This window comes from Mesocricetus auratus, unplaced genomic scaffold (genome assembly GCF_017639785.1).
Source record: "Mesocricetus auratus isolate SY011 unplaced genomic scaffold, BCM_Maur_2.0 Super-Scaffold_100041, whole genome shotgun sequence".
NCBI classification, from domain to species: Eukaryota; Metazoa; Chordata; class Mammalia; order Rodentia; family Cricetidae; genus Mesocricetus; species Mesocricetus auratus.
The window spans coordinates 4,194,285-4,221,540 of NW_024429218.1; the positions used below are offsets into that span (position 1 = coordinate 4,194,285).

The window sequence follows — 27,256 nt, forward strand, 5'->3', positions numbered from 1 at the left end:
GTTTTCAGGGCCGTGAAGTAGTTGGACTTGGCTGGAGTATGGGGGGCAGAGGAAGAAAACAGGGTTCTGTGTGCAATGCTGGGACATCTGAATTTACCTGCAGCTGGAGAGATGCCCCTGCAGGAATGATAGGGGGCAACACATACAGAGAATGGATCCAGGAGGCATGCAGGCATTGCAGTCAGCAGAACTCAGAGAAGACAAGTGAGGGTAAGAAAGTGACTCAGAAATTCCCCGCAAAACTAGACAGAAAGGCATGCCAGGGGATCACGCATTTCACTATTGAGTGTGATTTATTAGTGTTTTCTTGCAGGACCGAGGACCGAGCCAGGGTCTGACATGCTGGGCAAGTGCTCTAGCAGGGTCTTAGTTGGGGTTTCTATTGCTGAGATGAAACACCATGACCAAACGTTGGAGAGAAAGGTTTCTTTTTTAAGCTTACACTTGCATATCACTGTTCATCACTGAAGGCAGTCGGGATAGGAACTAAAGGGCAGGCCCTGGAGACAGGAACCAACGCAGAGGCGATGGAGGGTGCTGTTACCCACAACTTGCTCAGCCCAGGGTGCTGTTCCCCACAACTTGCTCAGCCCGCTTTCTTATAGAGCCCGGGACCACCAGCCCAGGGGCGGCCCCACCCACAATGGCTAGGCCTCCCCATCGGTCACTACTTATGAAAACGCCCTGCAGGCTTGCCCACGGCCCACCTTATGGAAGTGTTTGCCAAGCTGAGGTTCCCTCCTCTCTGATGCCTCCAGCTTGTGTCTTACCACATTTAGCCAGCACACCGAATGAACCCCAAGTGGGATTTGATCATGAGCTTGAGGGGGTGGACAGCACTTTGTCTTCATAATCAACAAGACTCAGAGACTGAAAGGAAGAGATCAAGAAGGGAGAACTCGAGGACCCACAGCTCTACCGCAGCCAACAGCCGACAGTAATTAACGTCACACTCTGCTAAGCTCTTATGCCTGGGACCTTCTTGCTCCATGATGGCCAGCTGTCCTCCCTGTTCAGCATGTGTGAAGGAGCAACAGCTCCGCACGACCTTACCGATCACGCCTCCTTTGTCATTGTCTCCCTGTCAGCACAGACCAATCCCCGAGTCCCTTCTTAGCTCTTCCTCCACTCAGCCTCAAATGTCATGACACAGATCCCTACAAGGCCTCTGCAGTTCTGCAAGTGCTGGGAATGGGTTCTCTGCAGGAGCAAGGCACTTCCGTGGCCCTCATTCTTTCCTTCCAACACTTTTTATCATTTAGTTTACATCCCAGCTATGGTTTCCCCTCCCTCCTCTCCTCCTAGTCCCCCGCACCACCACCCATTGACTCCTCCTCTCCTCAGGAAAGGGCAGACCTCCACAGACATCAACAAAATATGTCATATCAAGTGACAGTAAGACTAAGCACATCCCCAGGTATTAAGGCTGGGAAAAGCTAACCAGTATGAGGGGTAACGTCCCAAAGCCAGTGAAAGAGTCAGAGACAGCGACCCTCACTGTTAGGAGTCCCACAAGAAGACCAGGCTACACAACTGTCACGTATATGCATAGAGCCTATTGTCAGTCCCATGTAGGCTCCCTCGTTGTCAGTTCAGTCTCTGTGAGCTCCTATGAACCCAAATTAGTTGACTCTGTAGACTTTCTTGTGATGTCCTTGACTCCTGTGGCTGCTACAATCCTCCTTCCCTCTCTTCAGCACAATTCCCTGAGCTTGGACTAATTTTTGGCTGTGGGTATCTGCGTCTGTTTCCACCAGTTACTGGATGAAGCCTCTCTGATGACAAATGGGCTAGCCACCAATCTATAAGTATAACAGACTATTGTTAGGCATCATTACATTGACTTTTTTTCTCTCCAATCATATTTGGTTCAATCTTAGGTCTCTGGGCCACCCAACCTCTGGGCCCCGGTGCTCCAGGCAGTGTCAGGGATGAGCTCACTCTGGTGGCATGGGTCACAGGCTGGACCAGTCATTAGTAGCCACTCCCACAATCTTTATGCCGTCCTTATCCCAGCATATCCCATAGGCAGGACAGACTGTAGGCTTTGTGGCTGGGTTGGTGTCCCAATCCCTACACTGAAAGTCTTGCCTGGCCACACAAGATGGCCAGGTTCCTCATTCTTAAACACTTGACTTGCATATTAACAAAGAGCAAATGGGAGAGGACAGAAAACAAGAAAAGAAAGAAAAGAGAATACTGGCTTACTGTTTAGATTTAATTTACATAAACCTCACAGTCACACATTTGGTTAGTTCAAAGACAGCAGTAGGCTGCCACTGCAGGGTCCATAACCTCGGAGATTGCCAATTATCAAATGGCTGATCTCTAGGACCAGAAAGATTTGCTGAGAACTAAGTAACTGCACCCACAAGGACATAGTTACACTTTTCTGATAAAGTCCAATCAGGGAGTTTCTAGCCTAGACATTTTAAATGGAAATCTTCCTCTCTTCCTACATATGCCCAGAAACAAGAAAAAGATCAAATAATATTTGTTTTAAATAAAGAAGACATACATGCCCTCAAATACCTGTCCATTGTCTTCCTGCAACAGAGGGAAACACTCAAAGGTCAACGGAAGCATAAGCCAAGGGCCAATGGTCCAGAGACCCACAGGGCCCAGAAAACCGGACAATGCTCAGGTCCTGAGACTTCTCAAAGCCTGTGACCCACCAGGCCTTGGGCAGGACCAGGCCATGGGCAGTATGAAGCTCTCCACATTAAACATGAACGAACACTGTGCAGCTAAGTGTCCACTGACCCGAGGAACTGGATTCGACTGTCTGCATTTCTGTTAACTGTATGCAAACAATAAACTTGGCTCTAAGTGAAGCCCTGAGGTACACTGCTGCAATCATCTGAAGTGAGGAAAGCGGGCAGGAGAAAGGCGAGAGAAAAGATCTACCGCACCCTAGCCAGCACCCCCACAGCATGCCCCTTCCCAGGAGTGAACAGACCTGAGCTAAGAGCAAGGGGGAAGTAAGGCAGGGCTAGGGCTTGAATATAAAAAAGGCCAACACAGGCCAATGTTTTGAGAACTTGGTGCCCAGCTGGTGGCAATATTTTGGGAGGTTTTGAGAATGTTGGGAGGCAGCTCCTAGGGGAAGAAGTGGGTAACTGGAGCAGGTCGTCGGGGACATCATCTTTGGCTCCTTTCTTACTCACTGCCTGCTTCCTGGATCCCCATGACGTCAGTATCTGTCCTCTGCCACATGTTGGAACCACCATGATGCTCTGCTCAGGCATACAGGGACAATCAAGGAAGGACCCAACCCTCCAAAACTATGAGCCAAAACAAATAATCCCTCCCTTGCTTTTGTCAGGTACTGGGGTATAGTTGAGCAGGAATAGCTACAGTCAGCATGCTCAGAAAATATGAAAAGGCAATGATTTTAAGATTTTAATACAGAGAACAGTAGGTTCTAGGAGAAGAAATAAACCAGGCAGAAGAGATGCTTAGAGAAGTAAGGACACACTCCTAAAAATTAAAGAAATTACAGAAGACTTCAACCTAACAGACTCAAAACAGCAAACTAGAGAATAAAGAAAACCATAAATGTAAGACATGACTGCATAATTCAAGAATATCAGATACAAGGAACAAAACCAAAACACATGCAAATATAAAGAACATAACATATAAAAGTCAATATAACACAGAATTCTCAACAGCATTTGTGTACACAACAGAATCCAGTAAGACTTCAAAGAATCAAGGAAAAAGAATTCTAACTGTATTTCAAAATGTGAGGGCATAATAAAATATCATGAGAAACAACAAATAAAGGTCTGACACTCAAAGAAGTATACCAGCTATTCTCATAAAGAAATTCTTCAAGATTTTATCAACAGAAGCAACAGAGGGATTTTCAACTAACTTAGCAGTGTGTACTGTTGCCATTAATAAAGGAAATGGGAAGGGAGTAACAACAACAACAAAAAATTCAAAACACATTCTAGGAAACACCAAAAAAGCTGGGGAAATTAGACTGTCTTACTGGTTACAGAGGCAAAATGTAGATAGTTTAGGACTCAACAGAGAAATGAGAGTATAAGGTTCAAAGAAGGAGAAACACTCTAGAAACAAAAAGTCAGAAGTACCCTCAGGAACACAGAAAATAGCAGAAGCCCATTTGCTTTCTTAATGAAAAGGGAAAATGCATTAAATGAAAAATACACAATGACAGAAATTATCACATAATGATAATTATATAAAAATGGATTACACTTGGCTATTAAAAGAGAGTGATTCTCCAAATACATTAAGTCAAGCATTATGATGACTTGAAGAAGCAAGCGTAAGGTGAAAAAGACAAGGTTGAAAATACAAGAGGAAAGGATGGATATACTAGGTAACTAGGACCCAAAAGAAAGGCAGTTGGTACATGAAGGTCACTTAACAAAGACCAAGGTCATGATCAAACAACAAAATAAAACCATAAAACCTCAAGCAACCAACCATATGCTACAGAGAAAACAGAAAAGTCAACACTCAGACCCCAACATGTAGCAAAAGAAGAAGAAGAAGAAGAAGAAGAAGAAGAAGAAGAAGAAGAAGAAGAAGAAGAAGAAGAAGAAGAAGAAGAAGAAGAAGAAGAAGAAGAAGACGAAGAAGACGACGACGACGACGACGACGACGACGACGACGACGACGACCTGGAATCAATGTACAAGGAGACTCCTACAGCCCACCACCCCCATCACAGACATAACACACACAACTTGCAGCAAATAGAGGATAATATTCTCAACACCACATAAAGTATTTTTGAATGGAGGCCATAACATCTTAAATACATCTCAGTTACTTTCCTATTGCTGTGAAAAGACACTACGACCAAGGCAACTTATACAAGAAAGCACTCCATCAGGGCTTGCTTAGTTTCAGAGGGCGGGTCCATGAGCATCATGGAGGGGAGGCAGGCTGCAGGCAGGTACGTGTGTGTGGCACTGAGAGCTTACGTGTTGAGGGGGAGGGAGAGAGGGAAGAGGCAAAGAAAAGGGAAGGGAGGGAGGGAAAGAAGCAGGTGGGAGGAAGAGAAAAGGGAACTGAGAATGGCGTGAACTTCTGAAACCTCCAAGTACGCGTCCAGTGTTACACACCCAACAAGGTCGCACCTCCTCATACTTCCGAAAGAGTTCTACCGACTAGGGACCAACATTCAAACATATTAGCCTGCAGGGGAAGTCCTCAGTCAAATCACTGCAAATACCAATTGAAAAATTTGTAAATTATCCTTCTTAAAGCAGATGAGAATTGCAAGACAATCTACACCTCATAACAAACTGATATACTTTACAATTCCCATGCCAGCAAATTAAATATAGTTACTAAAGAAGCTACTAAGAAATACTTAGAACTCAATGACAAAATTTTTTTCATACTAACATTTATAAGGCAAGGTTAACAAATAACAAAAAACTATAGCTTTAAATAAATAATAAACTTATATCTTACTAGAAAGTAACATTTTATGCCAACAGATAATCTTCCCAAATATTCATAGCCAAAGAATAGTCATCATAGAATTCACTTGAATATAGCTGGCATCTTTATTTTAATGAACTCATGTAACAGGGATTATTCACACACTGTAATAAGCACAAGCTATTATATAAGTAAAAAGTTAATATCCTTAAATATTACTTTCATTGCTTATTAGTAAATAAAGCTTACTGAGAAAAAAGTTTCCAAGTGATCTAGTATCTAGCAACTTCCTCTACACAGATTCAAACCCCAATACCAACTGTTTTATTTTTGAAAGTGGCTTCAATACAAATTAAGTGGACTTCCCCAGCAGGCCATAATGCCAGCCTGTATTTCCCATTGTCCAGAGGGCCACTCACAAGCAGCTACCACTGGCACCATAGACACACAGAGGACACTGGAAAGAGTTATGGGTTCTAGAATCAAGAACTCATTTTTTATGTTTTGACATACTTTCTAGTTTATTAAAATAAGGTCTGGGTGGTGGATTTTACCAACACTATTACCTAATGCTGCATGGACTAGCGTAAACCACAACATGACAAATTGTACACTTCTCCTTCCCCAGCTCAAAATGCTACTCTACATGACACCATAAATAAAATGTCCTGTTGGACAGCAGATGTGGAGGTGAGTACACACAGTTGAACCTGTCCTGTTGGTGGAGCAATACAGCCAGCACAAAAGATGGGGTGTGGGCCAGCAACTCAATTTTAAGATCAGCAGGGGGCAAGAGGTGTCACTGGCATCCTTCCTAAACAGAAGGACAGATAAAATAGAGGACTGTGGACCAGGCTGCGCTACTTCCTGATACACGGTCAACGCAAGCCCATGTGTACTGGTGACACTCAGGAAATGACTGACACCTTGCAACTGTTGTCCTCAACCAGCTTAGATCGAAACCCTGCACTGTTAAGTAGGACATGCCCTTACACGAGCCGCATATGCTTTACCTTTCCTGCCCAGGCCCTGAAAGTGCATCAGCACACTGGCTGGTTCCCGTCTACTGTGCGTGCGGTCTGTGGATGGTAGGACATCCCTCAGCTCCAACTCTGAGTCAGGAATGTGAGTCTAGAATGGCTTCCTGAGATTTGCTATAGCTTCAAAAGGGACATTAAGGGTCTGTTAATACTTACAGCACCTCAAAAAATACACACACACTCTCTCTCTCTCTCTCTCTCTCTCTCTCTCTCTGTCTCTGTCTCTCTCTCTCTCTCTTTCTCTCTCTCAGCTAAGACTGTTTTCTTCCAAGTTGCCTACTCCCTAATTGTCCAAGAAGTGAGGCTGCTCTTTCACAGCTCACCCCGGAGTCGGGCTAGCCAGAGCCTCAGGGCTCCCCTGACCTGCTCTACGTGTATCTGTAACACACAGAAGAAAGAGCAGCACCCAGCAGAAAGCTGCAGACAGCATGGCTGGGAAGGAGCAGAGCGGATCTAAAACCCAATTAACACCACACAAGCAAAGACGATCCATGCTCCTCTTATAGCCTCCCATATGCCAGTCAGATGAAACGGAAGCGGCCACAGTGGCATGTTGTCTTTGTGACGCTCTGTCGAGAGCAGCAAATGCATTGGAAGATCTATATGGAAGATCTCTGTCAGAAGCAAGACAGAAATTAAAAGTGTTTTCTTTCAGAGTTCTGAGGCCGGATATTTATTCCACCTTCATCAAAATCTACACCAGAGAAACTGCATTAACTTACACGTTAGTTTTCCTTAACTGGAAAAGTGTGTAAACACACACCCCATTCCTTAACTAGACACTTGGTTTTTTAAAGATAGGCTGGAAAACTCAGTTTAACAACAGATGCCATTAAGATATGAGGGAACCAATTATGTTCTTAGAAAATTCAAGTCCAACTTTACTTCAAAATGAACACTGACAGAAAGCTCCTTTATTCAGGAACTTTTATCTTAGAACAGAGTGAAAAACAAAAACCAGCCCTGTCAGATGCCCACTACAGGAGGAAAGCTAACTGTGAGACTCAAGGAACAGTTGCCTGCGGCGATGGCACACCTGTAATCTCAAGACACCTGAGAGGCCAAAGCCAAAGGGTAGTAGCACAGGTACGTCAGGAGACAGTGTTGGGCAACAACCGTGTATCTTTATCCTTAGAAACCAAAGAGACAGCGGCACCGAACAAAGCCTCACACAAACTCCAGAGGTACCTATCACTTTGACATTCCAGGTAACCGAGAGCATTGTACAAAGAACACAAAGTTGGGGTCCACAGAGACAGCGTAGTCCAGTGGTTCTCAACCTTCCTAATACTGAGACCCTTAAATACAGTTCGTCATGTTGCAGTGACATTATTTTCATTGCTACTTCACAACTGTGATTTTGCTGCTGTTTTTAATCACAATGATAATAACTGATATGCAATCCCCAAAAGGGTCATGACCCACAGGTTGAGAACCACTGCTGTGGACAATAGAGCTACTAAGACTCCCAGCTATTTACCTGTTCTCTACTCCTGCCTTTTTGTGACATACCGAACATGAATTAGCAGCAATTACCAAGTAAAGGTGTTAGCCATCAACAATCCTAGATATTACACTAGAGAAAGATCATGCAAAATACCAACCACATTTTCCCTGAAAGCACGCCAATGGAGGTAGCTCATATATCAAAGCAACCAAGAAAACAGAAGCTAAAATTAGGGAGCATCCACTACACACTGTGTGGCTGCATCCAGTAACTCAATGGTGTTTGGCAAAAACTACATCACAGTTGTGCTGCACAAACGCCGGAGGCAGTGGGGGATTTGCTGAGGCCATATAAAGTCATCAAAAGCGAGGCCAGAGATTTCGGTCCAGGTTCATCTAAACACAAATGTAAGTCTGCCATTCAACCCAACTCTTTTCTGCCCAAGTGTCTCCAGAAGGGCAAGGGGGGAAAGGCAAAGGTCGCTGAACACCTCAGGAAGGAAAACACCAAGCAGCCAGAGGTGGCCATGGCGACAGGGACGCCCATGCCACATTCCAGGGCTCCACTTTTCAGCCCTCTTAAACCAAAACCCAACACAACAAGCATGAAATGAAAGGAAGCTAGACTTCTACACACATACATCTACTTACATGAATGTCTCCATGCTGTCTGTATACATATGTAGATATCATGTGTATATAACAAGTGGTCCCTATTATTTTTTAAAGAGAGGTAAACACAATTACAAGATTCTGAAGCCCGTAGGCTAACCACTGTCAGTGCGGATTACTTTCCTAGATTTCTATGCTTATTTGTGTATTTAGACAGTGTTTCCTTCAAAGGAGACCCTCTTAGGATTTCCTTTTCATGCATAATCACACTGCTGGGATGGGGTGGGGTGTGGAGATTTTCATCATCACTGCAGGCTATGCCTCTCCTGCTGGTCAGCACAGTGATGACGCACCCAGAGTTCTAGAACCACTCCTGTTAGTCCTGGTCTGGTCACCGACCACCTATTGACCCTCTGTTCCAATTTCTTTATTTCCCAGAGAGATGAATACCACCTGTACTTTCTTCTGAGGAGTACCCAAGCTTAGTAAATACCGGTAAGAACAGTAAAGAGTATGTTACATAATCTTAGTCTGCAAAAGAACCAAGATACAAACAGAATTAATAACCACTGTTTCTATAAAGTCATGATCACAATTGTATTTCACACCTGAAAAGGCCTGTGAAACTTAGGAAACATTCATAGTCCTAAAAAAACCACAACACAAAACTTAATTTGAACAGGCACGAAGATTTTCTTTTGTACTCCCAAAGGTGACACTGTAGTCCTTCACAAGCAGGCACATGGAAGCCAGTCAAGCCCTGGAAGTGCCACCCAGAGCTACTGAAGGCCAAACACAAACCCTAGGAAACACTGCGAGTGAGGACGCTCTCTGTATGGACTTGATTCTTCTCCTCAACAGCTGGAAGGAGTGGGTAGGGGCTGAGGAAGCGGCCATGGGTTGCCATGCCTTAGCTGCAAGCTCACCTTTATTCTCTGGGGTCTTCTCGGCTTCTCTGTAATGTAAGTAAATTCGGAACTGGCCACATTGGCACGTTACCCTTCCCCCTCTGAGATATCTGCTCATCATTCCTGGCTACCATAGAAAACACTTCAAATCAGTCACTCTTGACAGCCTCAAAACTTCCATTTCATTCAGGATAAACAATACTGTAGTTGGTTTGAAAAGATGTTTCTTAGACAGCCGGGCTACCTCCTACGCTGCAAGACTCTCAAAGAGGGCTAAAAAGAGAGTGACAGCTGCTTGAATTCAGAACTAGGAATTAAAATAAAAGCTATTAGAAGTGAAGAAAGAACACACTCCACAGGGAGACCAGCTTTAAAGGAATTTTCTCTCTTCTACAAAGTCTAGTTACCTGCCATGAACTTATTTTCACCACAGTAGCAGCTATGCGTGTTTTAAAGGCATTAAATAAGCCTCTTTCCTTTTCCCCAAGAAAGGGGACAATGTTCATCCCACACAAGCACAGTCGAGGCTACATGCTAGCACTGAGGGGCTGAGCTCACGGGAGGCTTCGAGGAGAGGCCTATGCAGGGGCGGCAGCATGCATGATTTATTGGCACGGCACAACTCAATTACAGCCTGAAGCTTCTAGCTCTCTTCTCTAACCCACTCATCTCGCCACTGTAAAAATGAGTTAAGAAATAATCTGTCTACGTGGACTGCCACACTCTGGGCCTAGTCTCAGACTCAGCATTACAGCCCGGTAGTTCTACATCAAGAAATCACAGTATGCTCTGAGGGGGTGGTAAGAGGCACCCACACTCAGGAAGTGATTACCCAGAGCCCACTGATGAAGTATCAGGTTGAACAATTACAAAACAATGACAAGAAGAGCCATTTGCAACCCCAAGATGGAGACTGCTTTCATACAGTAAGCTGGCTGACACACCTGGTCAGATGATGTCCACAAGGCAAGGCAAGGCTGTGGGTCATGGCTGATGGTGCATGCCAACTGTGGTTTTACGGTGGCCTTCTGCTCCTCACACTGCTGTTGCACAAGCTTGGTAACCCCTGCGGTGAGGGCAGCCACAGCTCCCTAACAAAAGCACATCTTAAGAGACTTTACCAAGCACTGGGCCAAGCAGAGGAGTCCTGCTGAGGAGAGGGAAGAAGGATGGGGGAGGGAGGGGTCAGGGTCATCTCAAGGGAACCCACAGAAGCAACAGGCCTCATGGGAGCTCACAGGCTATGGACCAATGACTACGGTGCCTGCATGGGACTGACCTAGGCCCTCTGCATGTTTGACTCCTGTCTGTTTGTGGGACTCCTGTCTGTGGGAGCAGGGACTGTTCCCAATGCTCTGGATGGCTTGTGGGAACCTATTTCTAATGCTGGCTGCCTCACCCAACCTTAATACAAGGACAGGAGCTTAGTCCTACCTCAACTTGATATGCCATGCTTTCTTGGCACCTATGCCTGCCCCTTTCTGAACAGAGGTGGAGGAGGGGGGTGGATTAGGGAGGGTGGCAGAGAGGAGGTGGGGGGAGGGGGCGAGAGGGAAGGGAGGGGAAAAGAGGCTTTGTAAGCACACTCTCTTGGGAACACGCGGCCACCACAATATCAACCAGGCAGACCTGGTCTGTGTGTGCAGCGGTGCCTCCGTGCTCTGGGATGAGCCTACGGATCAAAGTGGATGTGTTGTAAAAGACAGAGAAAAACAAGGTCTGCGCAATTCCAGCTGACATGCCAACACAAGTGGAGGGAATACCATAGGGCCGCACCCTACATGAACAGCGATGGCCAATGAACAAGAGAAGTAATCTAGTAATCTTCCCTACCTACAAGCCCCGACTGAAATCCAATACCAAGTGGTCAGCCTCCAAAACACACATGCAGGCAATATTGTCATGTTTTCTCTCTCTCTCTCTCTCTCTCTCTCTCTCACACACACACACACACACATATTGCTTAAAAAGTAGACAGTCCCAAGAGTAGGGAGGGGAAGAGTATATACAGGGGGTAGGAGGGGGACGATATAATTAATTAAAACTGTAAAATATACTCAGGAAAATGAGTTTGTCTTCTTTGTGAGTACAAAGACTATTCCTTCTCTGAGAAGACAAACACTTGGTGGTAGCTAACACTTCCCTTTCCACGGCCTCTCCAGAGGCAGAACTCTTCTCTTTCCTGACAACTATTTAGTGTTCTTCTCATCCTTTGGAACATAGTCACCTTGCTAAAAGTGCTGGGGCTCTAAGAACACTACTTAGGAGGAACAGTGGGGTTTGAGTGGTCACTATCATGTCACATGTAAGGCAGAAACCATGTCCATTATACTCAGCAGTAGACACAGCAGTACTTGAACTGTGCAACTGAGAGATGAGCCTGAGTGTGTGAGCAGAGATGAGCCTGAGTGTGAGCAGAGATGAGCCTGAGTGTGAGCAGAGATGAGCCTGAGTGTGTGAGCAGAGATGAGCCTGAGTGTGAGCAGAGATGAGCCTGAGTGTGAGCAGAGATGAGCCTGAGTGTGTAAGCAGAGATGAGCCTGAGTGTGAGCAGAGATGAGCCTGAGTGTGTGAGCAGAGATGAGCCTGAGTGTGTAAGCAGAGATGAGCCTGAGTGTGTAAGCAGAGATGAGCCTGAGTGTGAGCAGAGATGAGCCTGAGTGTGAGCAGAGATGAGCCTGAGTGTGTAAGCAGAGATGAGCCTGAGTGTGAGCAGAGATGAGCCTGAGTGTGTAAGCAGAGATGAGCCTGAGTGTGAGCAGAGATGAGCCTGAGTGTGAGCAGAGATGAGCCTGAGTGTGTGAGCAGAGATGAGCCTGAGTGTGTGAGCAGAGATGAGCCTGAGTGTGTAAGCAGAGATGAGCCTGAGTGTGAGCAGAGATGAGCCTGAGTGTGAGCAGAGATGAGCCTGAGTGTGTAAGCAGAGATGAGCCTGAGTGTGAGCAGAGATGAGCCTGAGTGTGTGAGCAGAGATGAGCCTGAGTGTGTGAGCAGAGATGAGCCTGAGTGTGTGAGCAGAGATGAGCCTGAGTGTGTAAGCAGAGATGAGCCTGAGTGTGAGCAGAGATGAGCCTGAGTGTGAGCAGAGATGAGCCTGAGTGTGTAAGCAGAGATGAGCCTGAGTGTGAGCAGAGATGAGCCTGAGTGTGAGCAGAGATGAGCCTGAGTGTGTGAGCAGAGATCAGCCTGAGTGTGAGCAGAGATCAGCCTGAGTGTGAGCAGAGATGAGCCTGAGTGTGTAAGCAGAGATGAGCCTGAGTGTGAGCAGAGATGAGCCTGAGTGTGTAAGCAGAGATGAGCCTGAGTGTGTGAGCAGAGATCAGCCTGAGTGTGAGCAGAGATCAGCCTGAGTGTGAGCAGAGATGAGCCTGAGTGTGAGCAGAGATGAGCCTGAGTGTGTGAGCAGAGATCAGCCTGAGTGTGTGAGCAGAGATCAGCCTGAGTGTGAGCAGAGATGAGCCTGAGTGTGAGCAGAGATGAGCCTGAGTGTGTAAGCAGAGATGAGCCTGAGTGTGAGCAGAGATGAACCTGAGTGTGAGCAGAGATGAGCCTGAGTGTGAGCAGAGATCATCCTGAGTGTGTGAGCAGAGATGAGCCTGAGTGTGAGCAGAGATGAGCCTGAGTGTGAGCAGAGATGAGCCTGAGTGTGAGCAGAGATGAGCCTGAGTGTGAGCAGAGATCAGCCTGAGTGTGAGCAGAGATCAGCCTGAGTGTGAGCAGAGATGAACCTGAGTGTGTGAGCAGAGATGAGCCTGAGTGTGAGCAGAGATGAGCCTGAGTGTGAGCAGAGATGAGCCTGAGTGTGTAGGTGGTGTGCACGGCACAGGTTTTACAGAAGTTCTTTGTGACAGTGTGGCATAATTTCCATTCTAGCATTCATTGTCATAAAAACCCCAAGTGAAGGACAGCGTCGGAAACCTCAACAGTTAATAAGGTTCACTATTTCAGGATTAAAAAATCTGCATATGCTGGGGATACAACCGAATGCTCACCTACATACGTAAGGCTGAGTTACCCTGCAAAGTCTACATTTAGAAGACCACAGAGGCCTGTCTTCTCATCTTCGCTTCTCTTGCTCATACCTCCTAATTAAAATATGTTCTCTTAATCCACTGAAGTTGTCTAAATTCATATCCATCACCTCTTTACGTGTCCAGTGTGGGGAGCCGCCCCCACATTCTCCGTTACAAGATGGCGCTGACACCCGTTGTCAGTTGGAGTAAACAACCTTGGTGCGCACGTGCCTGCTACTTTTCCATCCCTTACTCTCTGCCTCTCCCGTGGGGTCATATGGGCTGACGAGCAGGAGCCAGTCAGGAGATGACACGTCCGAGGCGGGGACTGCTGAGCTATATAAGGGTTGGGCTTTCCGCTCCCCGGGTCTCCGCTCTGTAAGCTTATGCTCTCCCTCTCAAGACGCATTAAAGCTGTTCTGCAGAAGGATCCTAAGTGTGCCGCGTCGTTCTTGCTGGCGAGACGGTAGCACGGGACAGTCCAGTGATGATGTGTGGCATTGAATGGTGACTGAAGGGACGTCAACATGGTAATTTTGTCCTACCGTGTATTCGGAGGCTGGCCCAGATAAGGCAGCCCCCTAAGCACGAGAAGGACGTACCAGGGGCCAGTCCTCCCCCTCTGTCTGCCTCTCCCTAGCTGAGAAGGACGTACCAGGGGCCAGGCCTCCCCCTCTGTCTGCCTCTCCCTAGCTGTGCACACTCATTCCCTTTGCTTCCATCCACCATGCTGTGGGATTACAATAACACATGCTCAACAAAATGTGCTGCAGTTAACAGTTTGTCACCCAGTGTCAAAAGTGCCAACCCAACGGTGCCCAAGAAAGGCCAACAGTAGAGAATACTATATCCTGCCAATTGGCTTGGCAGATGATTCTGCCCTCAACCTGATTTCAATCAGTTTGAACTCGCCTAAAGAAGCAAACTGCTATATCACGAGCAGAAGACAGGCTCAGAATATCTAATTATATTCAGGAAGGTGCATATAACAACTAGTCTCATAAACACCTAGTTCTGTTTAAAACTAGAGCTTGTATGAAGGGAGGAAGAACTCAGTCAAAACTCAGATGGCAAGCCTCTCCTCCTCATTCGTCAAGCCATGGCTTCTAGTTTTGTTTTGTTTTGTTTTTCCTTCCACGAAAGGAAAATAAAAGCGGCCACTATCACCTCACACAGGCTCACAAACTGCCCTTAATAGTCGAGGGGACTGCAGCAAACACAGCAGCTCCCTCATACACGAGGGGGCGTGCACACGAACACAGGGGAGCTGGGAATGTGAACGTCCACCACAGCCTTAGTTAGCTTCTTCCGCTGCTTTACCACTGGTTCTAAGGGAACAAGAACACAGGACAAGGAGAAGGCTCTGAGCAGGGTTCTGAGGGACCTGCCTCAGACTCTGCTACTTCATAACAGACTGGCGCAGCTTTGAAGTTCAAGAAATTACCAGTGGCCATAGGAAAGTGAGCAATGCGCATTCTATAAGATAAAACGTGAGTGTTTCAGAAGACAGGACCAGCTCTAATTAAGAGAACTGGATTCTACACCCACTGCCAGTCATGCCATTCATTTAAGGAAATAACTAGAAGTTTAAGTTTCTTTGCAGGTAAGTTTAATGTCATTTGGTCACATATGACGAAAACTGCCTTCAGTTGCTTTGTGTTACCTATATCCAAATCTCTCTGTACCAATCTCACAGGCTTTCCCGATGCTGGCATCTTTAGTGGTGACCTTCATGATAAGTGTGCCCACAGCAGTCTTTATAGAGCACTAAGCTGCCACGCTTACACCGGGCAACTTTCCGCATGGGATGGGCTCGTCCATGCTGTGTGAGTGCAGACCGTGGTGCTGCGTTGCTGCTTCCAGGCGGGTTCTGTGGAGCCTGTCCTAGGCGTCTCCCCACAGGCCTGCTGGGTCCTCACAGCGGCCTCACAGGCCCACATCTATGTGGATGCTGAACTGCATGCTAAGCAGTCTCCAGGGCCGACTGACCGGCTCAGGGAAGATGGAGCATACCGGAAGCTCAGCTACCAAACCTATGACCACACAGGCAATCTCTACACATTCAAACCCTTCCCTCAGATCGTAGCAGGAAAAAAAATCCACTTAACTTTTCACCAGAAACTGTTGATTTTGTTTATGAACTCAAATTTGCCTTCTTTTATAATGAGACAAGGAGATCAGGGACATATTCACATTACAGTATTCTACCAGAATGCACCACATATTTAAACAAAACCAGATAAAACACAGGAAGTGACTCTACTGTGAGAATACCAAAAAATATTTTAGGTGGTTTTTGAACCCTTACAAAGTTGAACGCTAAAGAAGGCACTCACGGTCCAGCAACAAGAACACAGCAGCAGGTTGATGTGATCTGGGGGTACACACTGTGGTGAGGATTCTGACAGCTAAGACAGGAGCATCACTGAGAGTGCAAGGCCAGCCTGAGCTGCATGACTTGATGCTTTCTCAAAACACTGAGATCATAATAAAAAGGAGTACATAGCATTTTCCAGGAAGTAGAATTTGTAACATGTGAACATTAACATCGACTGCTTTTTCCCTGTGCGCCTCCTTTCAGGTAGGTGGTCCCCAACTGTCGCCACCATTTTCCTCACACACGACCCAGATCTGAAGCGTGGCTCCAGAAATAAAGGGGGGTAGTCTTTTTAACTTGTTTGTATTACCTCCTCACCTCCAAGGCAATATAAAAACTACCGAATCACCAAACTCCGGTGCTTCCACGATGACAACTTTGAGGTAGGTAGATTGGGGCTAGAGAGGTGGGTCAGCAGTTAAGAACAGCAGTTAAGAGGATCCAGGTTCAATTCCCAGGACCCACAGAGCATCTCACAGTCATCTGCAACTCCAATTCCAGGGGATCCAATGCTCTCTTCTGGCCTCCACAGGCACTGTACACATGTGACATTGTACACATGTGGCACTGTACACATGTGGGGCATAGAGTGCACTCCAGCCAAAAAACACTGATACATGTTTAATTTGACACAGAGAAACAAACAAGAAAAAGATCAAGGTTGACTAGAAACTAGGCAGGCCATGGACCTAGGGGGAAACCAGGTACTTTCTGCTACAAGCACAGAGCACTAAAAGGACTCCTGATGGCATTCTTCTACCCCCATGGAGCAGAGTCCTGTTCGCCCTCCTCAGAGAAGCTTCCTCCTACAGCAGCGCCAAGTCAGTAGTAGATGGCCGACATAACGGCATTTCGGGAGTGCTTTCTGTCTCAATGTTTTGTCTGGATTTTCATTTCAGCCTTACGGTTATGCTTACGTGTTATGGTTTACAACTTTGTTTTTATTGATTTTCTGTGTGTGTACTATTTTGGCTCCCTCCCCTCTCTCGCCCCCATTTTGTCCTCTTCTGGTTTGTTTAGTTCTCTTTTATTCTAGTATTATTGTTTTTTAGAGGTCTGTTTGTATTCTAATGAGTGAGAAAGAAAGGGTATGGATTTGGGTGGGTGGGAAAGTGGGTATGATCAGGGAGGAGTTGGGGAAGAGACACCATAATTAAACTATATTGCATAAAAATCTATTTTCAATAAATAAGTAAATGCAGGTTTTAAAAAAGTCAAGATTGTTACCAAAAAGAAATAACAAAGTTATAAAATAGAAAGCAGTAAAATAACATTCAATTAAATATCATGAAATAACAAGCATAAGATACGATGAAGGAAGTGCATAGTTGATATTTCTCCCCCTCAAAATCAAGTAGCATTTAAGAAGTGTAACATCAGGAGGGACTGTGGTTCAACTGCAGCGCATTTGCTGGCACCGAGGAGAAACACATCTCCTAAAACTTAGGACCAATGCACTCTATATGCCATCTTGAGTTTTCCATCAAAGACGAGATTAATGGGCACTTCTCAGTCACTAGTCATCATCTAGAAACTTTGCACAGAAGAGCAGCCCTTCCAGAGACTGTTGAGATACAGTTTTATTCCTAAGACTAACAGAGTGTGGCTGTGATTCCAGACAAACGCCTGACTTGGGTCACTTCCATCATGGACCGGCTAGCTTCGCTCTCCGTGGAGGCCAGTCAGGTATCTGGCGGTGCCCTGTGTATTTCTCACCCCTCCCTCCTCTCTGGCATTTGCGTGTTTCGCTGTTTACTAGCACTTCCTCCAGGGAACAGGTGAGATGTATGGGAAGGTGAAACTCAGACCAGTCAAGCTTACTCCTTATTAGCAGCCTTGCTGACAAAGAACGGAAGTGAGAAGAGTTGGCAGGGAGCATGAGGGGAAAGGAGGCCTGAAGAGAAGTTCTGGGAGCTGGGGAGCTGGCACCATCAGTGAGGTACCTGCTGAGCAAGCTATGCCGGGAAGGAGGATGGAGTGAAACCCCAGCACTGGGCAGAGGCGGAGCGATCCCGGGAGTTCACTGCCAATCCGTGGGCTCCAAGTTCAACAGGAGACTCCTGGAAGATGGGCTGTAGGGTGATCTCTGACCTTCCCCGCCCCCTCTCTCCAGAAACTGATATTCATGGCTCATGACTTTCTCCAGGAGACAGAAAATAATATCTGACTGTATTTCTGTCACACGTACACGTGGCAAGTGATTCAGAAAGAACCAAGAGCAGCTCACCCCCAGTATTGTTACCAGAGGTATACCCCCAGTCACTTGAGGACAGTTGTCACCTCCGTGCATTAACTGATAGATACTTTTCTCTTGAATATGTGTTTATGATGATGGTATGATACTTTGGTCCTGATCAACGTACCCATGGATGTTGGGAAGGATAATAAAGGCTTACGGGCTTGCAGCAAGAAGAGAAGTCGATGACCTTAAATTTGGAGAGCTGACTCAACAGGAGAAATACCCACGTAAACAGGCTGTGACACCATATCACACAAGAACCACATGAGAACAAGTCACCGATCAGCCCTGATGGGGCTCACAGTCTCAGTTCTGACCTAAAGATCCAGACAAGGCTATGAGGTGAGCGCTGGCTGGCATAGCTTGGCTGGGACATGAGGTTCACCATCTGCCTCGGGTCCGCTGAACCCAGTTCATGCAGCCTAACTTCAAAGGCAAGTCAGTTTGCCACCCCTGGCTTTGGAGATGACTAACAGTCCTGCCTTTTGAGAATGCCAGTCCACTGGTGTGGTACAGAGTCCAAGCCCTACCGCAACGGTGACCTGTGCCTTTAATCCAGGCGCATTAACACTGGATTGGCTCCACCGACTCCTCACATCAAAGATCTGCTTTAATTTTAGTTCCATTTGTCTCAGGGTTATGTAACCTCACGGGAGGTCACACGTGTCTCCCAAAAAAGAAATTTAAGCTGTCTTAAAAATAAAAAAGAACTGTGCATAACAAAACAAACACAAAACAGAAACTTACATTTTTTTCTCCCTGATGAGAAAATGCCAACCTCCCTGCTATCTGAAACATTACAATTTACAACTTAGGGGAGAAAGAAATTAGAGCACAGAGACTAAATCCTGGGGCCTGCCCAGAGGGCGTATGACATGCGGTGCTGTCAGCCAGCCACCAGCACAAGAACCACCCGCATCTTACCATCTTCCAGCTCAAGACAAAGGTTATACACAGCCACTGGCCTCTTCGTCCGCTGCCCCTGTCTCTTTGACTGCCGCGGTGGAGCGTTTGGAGGTGAAGCTGACAGGCAGGGGGGCTCAGGAAATGCAGTATCTGGCGAGGTCCGAAATATCTGTCATTGGGTATAAGCATGACAACGAGTGTCCATGAGTGAAACTTGTCCATTGCTATAGCAAACCAGAACCCAGTCACAATAGACTTGGGGTTCATTCATGACAGGCCAGAGCTAAAATCCAGCCCACTGAATTTGACATCAGAAAGCATTTTTTAACACAAGATTTCAAAATAAAGAATCCCACTAAAATTAAAACAGCACCAAATCAATTTCAAACAATTTTCCCCCCAAAAGTAAACAAGTACAATGGTTTTCGCCATGGGGTAGACAAAATTATGACTTTTCATCCCTGAAGAAAGGTAGCCAGGATACAGTATCAAGGCATTAAGTACCCCAAAGTTTCACAGAGGGTTATTCTTATGCCCAAATACTGGACTTTATTTTTTTCCTAACAACATAAACAGAAACATTCATTTACAAGCATTTTTTTATTGATTTAAAAATAGGCTGTGCCTATGAAATCACCTGTCTGGATTCTGATTTACAGTCTTCATAATTTTCTTATTTAATGTTTTATAGATTTCATCAATTCATTTAATACCTTCCAACCCCTCTTAATAATTTTCTCTCCTATTTCTAAAGCCCAGAACATCACTGCTGTGATTTATCTACAGTGTCACTCATATATCAGAAATAATAACATTAATTAAAAAGTGCTGCTTCTTTGCTTGGCAATTTGTTTTCCTTGGACAAAGTAATATGTGTGCCATGAAGAGAAGCGGTCACATTGCAGTGATTTATCACAGACCTTCCCTGGCACCAAGACCTGGGGTTAGAGGCTCCCTTCAGCATAAGCAACTCCAGCCTTCAATGAAGTCATGAAAAATAAAACATTAGAGACATCAGCCTGACAGACACTGCTGCAGAGTGCTGAAACACTCCTCTGGGTGAGACTAGAGGCAAGCACCTAGCTTTAAGAGAACACACTGAGAAACTCTCAATAAAAGACGACACTGCCATGATCACTTACCCACGTGAGCAAACGCAAGCGTATGACTTGTGTGCTGAGTGAAGGTGTCATTTAGATGTGTGTGTGTCTACACAGAAAGACTGACAGAGAAGAGTTTTAACTGGAAACCCTAGAAATTCTCACCTAAAAATCATTATATGCTTACAAAAATAAGCTAACTTAACAGTGTATTTGCTTTATAGTGTCACACTGCCCCCTCATGTATAAACAGAATAAGAAATTATTTAGCTGCCGTGGGCCAATATTTGCTAGTGAGAATCTCATCTGCTGTTGTACCTGGTAACATACTAACAGTGTCTTTCCGCAGAATCTGGGGTCCAGAGGGCCCTGCTTTGAAAATCTGCTGCTGCCCAGACTGCCGGCACAGAGGGTGTCCTGTCATTGTCACCATTCAAGCTGGAAAAGGTAGTGGCATCCGGGCACGGGAGCAGGGAGAACAGTGACGGAGAGACAACGGGAAGCATAGTCCCACTCAGAGAGAACAGCACCGTGACCACGCTGTATAAAAGCCCTGAACTTACCTGTGCTCAATTTGCACAAACATGGCGGATGCCCCGAGGACACTATCAGAGTAGTAAACCAAACACCACACTGGGCCAGGACATCCAAAGCACCAGTGGGCACCGGAACGCCAGGCCCCAAGGACTGGCACCGGGTGGGTGGAGACGGTTCAGACAGGCCTTTCGGAAAGACCACACAGTCTTCCAGTGTGGTGTGAGTGCTGACAATCTGTGCACCCCTTCCTCCTCATCTCGCGAGGATGAGATGTTTGGGGAGGGCGATGGGGAAGGAGGTGTGGGGGGCTGCCTAGTCTGCAGAGTCAGACCACCGTGGCTCTACCAAACCCTGAAGGCTGAATTAAGTCCCTCCCAGCACTTCAGTTCAGAACCAGGAGCTGGGACTGAACATGAGATGGTCTTCAGAAGACTTTAGGCACCACTGGGTGTGCACCAGACTATGTGCCTTCAAGTCGTTTTGTTTTCCTTGGTTTACATGTTAAAGCTCCTGGGTCATTCAAAGAAACCCTGACATGGAAATCATCCCACAGTTAAGACAACTGTGTCAGGACTAAAGACAAAAATCAGAACACCAAAAATGTATTTCAGGGGAAAAAAATAGGCACTAGACATGCTTGTGAATTCTCAGATCATGCCACACCCCATTTATACATATGATGGCTCAGATTCCAGGTGTAGACCACTGCCTTACTAAATTCTTTGTGGGACCGGCATCCAGACAGCCGAGTCTCCCTACACCTCAGTACAGTTACCAAGCCTAGATACTCCCAGAGACAGCACCATGTGGGTTTGGGGACCTCTCCAGCTCTGAATGCAGAGATGGATGGCTGAACTGATGTTAGTGTACAGGAGACCTCTTAACAAACTGCATCGTTCAGTACAGCACTGGGCACACAGGACTCAGAATAACTGGTACCAACCTGCATTTGTGCCATGACACACAAATAGCGGAAGTGAATTCAGACCTCTACGACGCGGCTTAACCACTGTTTTCACAAGACAGTGATCATTTCGCACTCTTCCAGAGAATATTCTCAATATTCTCAGAGCCAGTGCTCTGAGCAGCTGTCCCGCTCTTCCAGAGAAAGACCTCAGGCAAGGCTGCTATTTTACGACTCTCAGAAACTTAGAGCCAATCGGGTGCTTTTACATATTCCCTTTTCTACTTTAGCACCAAAACTTTACACTTAAATCACCGCCCACTGGTTAGACGAGGTGCATTGGGGCACATGGACATAAGCCCACCAGTGACCACGCCCCACAAACGCATCCACCTTGCCTTCCAATGTAGCATGGATTCCAAGGTCTTTTTCCCTGTCACAAGGCTACGAAACTAATTATTGTGATTCTTTGCAATGTGCAGGAATGGTTTTAAGTTATATATATTTTTTGAGTTTGCAAGAGGAAATCATCAAAGCTCTTCACATGAAATGCTGAGCTGTTTTCTGGTGATCCAATTCTAGAATGTTCTACACATCTTGGTTTGCACTACATTACCAAAACATCATTCTTGAACCACTACACACATCCCAGGTCTCTTTCTGGGATTTTTTTTGATTCCCTTACCACAGTAACATGCCTCCTATTGTTCCTAATCCCCTAATCTACCTTCTGTTGCCTTTGTTTGAGAACAGATCAAATTTATTCATTTCTGGGGTTAAACACTTCTTCACATATTTCCATATTTACAGCACAAGAAAAACTCAGACCAGACAATCCTAACAATAAAACAAAGCTTGTCAGGTAAGGAAGCTGTTTGCAACCTCAGGTCACCCCACAGTGCTAGCACAAACAGAGTCTGTCACTATCGTTCACAGGCAGGGGCCCCGCAGATGCCATGAAGTAGATGCTTCTGCACGGGGATCAGCAAGCTCTTCCTGCCACGCCACCAGGGCCAGGCGTGGCTATGAATCACTTCTGCCAGAAGACAAGGACCATCTCTGAAATGCCTGCATCAGCACCCAACTCCAACCAGCAGCATCTGAAGGAGAACAGTCATTCATCTCCACAGCGATGTCTCTGCAGGAATCTAGTCCTTTTCACCGTGGAAGGAAGACTGTCAATTCTGTCTGCACGCTTCTGGTCGCCCCAGCAGCAGGTACAATTTATGTATCACATGACTATGCCTGACATTATACATTATATTTTGTATGTAAAAAAGTCTTTATATACAAAAATTTGGACCAGATTTCCTGATGCTGGGATGTAAATCTCAGCCACTAAACGCCACTGTGACTATTAAGTCCCACTCATCTGAAGGCCTCCACAGTAAGGTGCTAGGGGTAGATTTCAGGAAGACAGCAGCAAGCCAATGCATTCTCTCTCCCAAGTAAACATGGGAAGTGGGAAGAAAGAGCAGACATCTAATCTTCCTAAAATGCATAATTACCCCAAAAGTCACTTTCAGCTTCAGAGTCTACTGTGTGAGCAAAATACACCATTGTGGGGTTGTGTGACTGAGATGGCTCTGAGTGAACCCAAAGACCCATTGATGACTTCCCTTTGGTTTATCCTCCCTGTGTACTATAGACAAAACTGAAAAACAGTGTCCGGTTGTCTAGTCTTGAGCTAGCTGAACCCCATGACTAAATATGGGTCTATTCTAGGGCATTCAACTAGAATTGATAATGGGAACTGACAAACACAGCCAGGGAGGTTCCAACTTGAGAACTTTAAGGCTACATGTTGGTTCGAGTTCATTAACACTTGGACTCTTGGCTGGAAAGTGTCCCTCTTGTCTCTCACACCAACTTCTCTGCACAGCTAGGTGAACTGAGGTCCCTGTGGTTGAAAATTTGCCCTTGTTCCCTTCATCCATCAATGCCAGACTCAAGGCCTTATCCCAAGACAAAGGCCTCAGAGTCAACTGCTATTTAACATCCTGCTGGCTCCAACCCTTTGTCCCCAACAAAGTAGGATTTGCACATGCGTAGTGTCCTTCCACAGGTGTGTCCCATATCCCACAGAGTGCAGTCCAAAGAGACAGCATATTTGAAGAGAACTATTATCCCTGTAGGGAATATGTACAGACTTTATCTAGTTATTCGTTATTGTCTAAAGATGCAATGTAGTCCCTCGTTACACAGCAATTATACTGCACTAGGTACTGTTAAGTAATGGGGAGATGATTAAGGTACACAGGCTATGTGAGTTATACAGAAATAACGTGCTGTTGCCATATGGATGTCATCCTAGAACCAGCCATCAAGGGCCAATACACCTCCACTTCTGGAAAGATTCTGCTCACTGCTGCAGGGCCTCAAAGAGCTCTCATATGCTAATGAGGCCCCTGAGGCTAGGCAACAGGAGCATGGTAGGGGCTGGCTGCCTCCTGTCAGACTGGGAGACTGGACAGGGATTGAGAACATAAAGGATGACAGAGCATAGGACATGGCTGTTGCGTGCATTCTTCTCACAAACTCAGGCTCTGATGGTGGCCCTGGCATTGGATTTACAAGGTAAAAAAATAAAAATAAAAAAAGAAATTTTATTTGGCATATTTATGAAATTGATATGATTCTTGTTTCCTTCCTACTTTGAAGCTTTCTTTTGGAAGACATGTGCGGACACATCCCCAGACCTCAACAGATACCGGTCTCTGTAGCTCTCGTAGACGAGATCATACTACCCAGTTGACTGTGGTCTCTGCCTTGGCAGTTTTGGTGGTCAACTTTTTCTAATCAGCCTTCACAAAGAGGGGCATGCCCCCACACACTCCAAATCACAGGCAGGCTCCATGGAATCAACAGCGGATAGAATACCAGTGTCCTGCCAGCGTTTGGCAGAGACAAGGGGACGATGGGCACTAAACCTCTGGTAATACTATAGAACCTAAGACAGCAGGAAGCCCCTACATGCTCACCAGTAGCTTGACCCTATCTATACAAAGGAGGCCTCTCTGGCCCGGAGCATAGCAGCAGAACCCGCGTACCATGCTGTGAACACGCATCCCACTTATAAAGCACTGTTCTGTGGTTTACTAAAGTTTAGAAAAATCACTCCAGGTGCAACGGTACCCGTCTGCACCTGTGCACATCGAGTTCCCACAGTCAGACGGAATCACTTTTCCAAACCCATGCATCTACAAATATTCTTCCATAACCCAAACATCTGCAAATACTCTTCACTTAGGAAAACCCAATGCCTCACGAGAACTTTTCTTCAGCGTGTCCTTTGCTAACAGGCATAAAAACACTTCACAAGAAAGGTCCAGAATAACATTAACAAAAGCACGTTCTGTGCCACCTATGACCCAGATCCAGGGTGGGTGGTGCTGGTTTGCTTGCACTCTCTCTGCTTTGATCCGGCTAACCCTTTTTGGAGAGGGCAGCTCTTTTCACTTTTTTTTGGGGGGGGGGGAAGGGAGCTCGAGCATCCCAAGACATTATTTAGTCCTGAAAGTAGGACAGAAGCCTCCAAGGAGGAAGCCACCATGTGCAGTCCTAAAGGCCCAGGGAGCCTGGGGGAAGTTCCCCCTGAAGCTGGTATCAACTGTGATTTTAAAAGTCCTATTTCATAAACCACTTGGAAACTTTCAATCCCAGCAAACAAATCTGGAAGTAGCTGGCATAACCTCATATGTTTTCAAGGTCGACAGTATCTTCTTTTGGAAAACAAGAAGGCTGGGTAACTAGTTTTCTAGCAGAAAAAAATAAAAAAAGAGGCATGGATCTATCAAATCTCTAAAACTCAATGTGTAGATTTGAATCACAAAGAAAACTATTCATCACAATGATCTGGAACTTTTTCAAGTACACATGCCTGTCACTGTGGCCTGACTCTTTAAGAGCTCATGAAGCACTCATTTGCCCCCACCAGCACTGATATAACTCCTCAGGGTGGGTCCTCACCTTAGAGCCACCACTGGGACTTTGAGGGGTTACACTGGGCGTGGTAGTGGGTATCCTTGTACCATTAACCACTACTTCTACAATTTATGGCAATGGTTTTTCTTTCTTTACTAAAAATAACTTTTTTCAAATTACAATTCATACACATTACAATGGCGGTAATGTTTGCAATATTTAAAATGTTGTCTGGTGTTGGTGGTACACACCTTTAATCCCTGCACTCAGAAAACCAAGATAGATAGATGGATGGATGGATGGATGGATGAATGGATAAAATGTCAAATGTTTGAAATATTTTAAAAAATCTCTTAGAAGATAAAAATTGACCACTGTGTTGTCAACATAGAATCATCAAGAGGTAAAAGTGCCTGGGCATAACTATGGAGATCCCCTCCATGAGGTCAGCCTGTGAACATAACTATGGAGATCACTTACATTAGGTCAGCCTGTGAGCACAACTATGGAGATTACCTACATTAGGTCAGCCTGTAAGGGAATATCTATACTATGTTGACCGGGTTGGAGGAGTCACCCCTGTAGGTAGCATCCTTCCACGGGCTGAACACAGCATTCAACATTCTTCATCCTGACTGTGGGTGCAACTGGGTCAGCTGCCTTGAGCTCCTACTGTTGTGACTTCCTGGAACTGTGGACCAGAAGAAACCCTTCCTCTCTCAAGTCGCTATTGTCAGGATCTCTTCTCACAGCAGCAGGAAAAGCAACTAAACACCCAGAGACTCACATAGTCAAGCAGCGCTGTTATGCTCTGAGGACGCGTCTTTGGGGGTTTTGTCTTGCACAGTCTTGTCTGGTTTTACAGAGGAAAGCAGCCAAAATATTCTGTATGGAGACATACGAGGTCACCAACATCCTGTCCCTAGCTGGTCACATCCGCCACTACACACATTGATCAAAACCAAACTTCAGAGCAAGATTTTATTTAAAAACACATTAGAAAAAAGACACCTTACCATTAAAATTTAAGAACATTCATAAATGGATATTTTAAACAACCCAAACAGTCTACTTTCCAACTCTTCTCCTACTAAACCAAGTCTAGGTGGGAATCACACACCCCATAGCCAAACACCAGCCTTTCCCAGTGTGCACTGCACCGTTTCTTAATAGATATTTTTTCCATTGTTTTTCTGTTTAAATTAGAAACAAAGTTCTTTCACATGTCAATCCCAGTTCCCTCTGCCTCCCCTCCTCCCCTGGCCCCACTGACCCCCTATCCTTTCTGCTCCCCAGGGAGGGTAAGGCCTTCCATGGGGGATCTTCAAAGTCTGTCATACTATTTGGAGCAGGGCCTAGGCCCTCCCCTGTGTGTCTAGGCTGAAAGAGTATCCCTCAATGTGAAGTAGGCTCCCAAAGTCCATTCATGTATTAGGGGTAAATACTGATCCACTACCAGAGGCCCCATAGATTAACCAGACCTCCTAACTGACATCCTCATTCAGGGGGTCAGGAACAGTCCTATGTTGGTTTCCCAGCTATCAGTCTGTGGTCCATGAGCTCCCCCTTGTTCAGGTCAGCTGTTTCTGTGGGTTTCTCTAGCCTGGTCTTGACCCCTCTGCTCATCACTCCTCCCTCTGCAACTGGATTCCAGAGTTCAGCTCAGTGTTTAGCTGTGTGTGTCTGCTTCTGCTTCCATCAGCTACTAGATGAAGGCACTAGCATGGCATATAAGGCAGTCACCAATCTCATTATCGGAAAAGGACATTTAAGATAGCCTCTCCACTATTGCTTAGATTGTTAGTTGATGTCAACCTTGT

At 45.8% G+C, this 27,256-nt stretch overlaps 1 protein-coding gene across 2 annotated transcripts in view; it reads right to left on the reverse strand.

Annotated features, from left to right (window-relative positions):
• Arhgap10 (Rho GTPase activating protein 10) overlaps window positions 1–27,256 on the reverse strand; it is a 252,142-nt gene that overhangs the window by 28,813 nt on the left and 196,073 nt on the right. For both annotated transcript variants that reach the window (XM_040734823.1, XM_040734822.1), the window contains one exon: window positions 18,990–19,140. In XM_040734823.1, coding sequence (XP_040590757.1) covers window positions 18,990–19,140 — 151 coding nt within the window. The remainder of the gene's footprint in view (window positions 1–18,989; window positions 19,141–27,256) is intronic.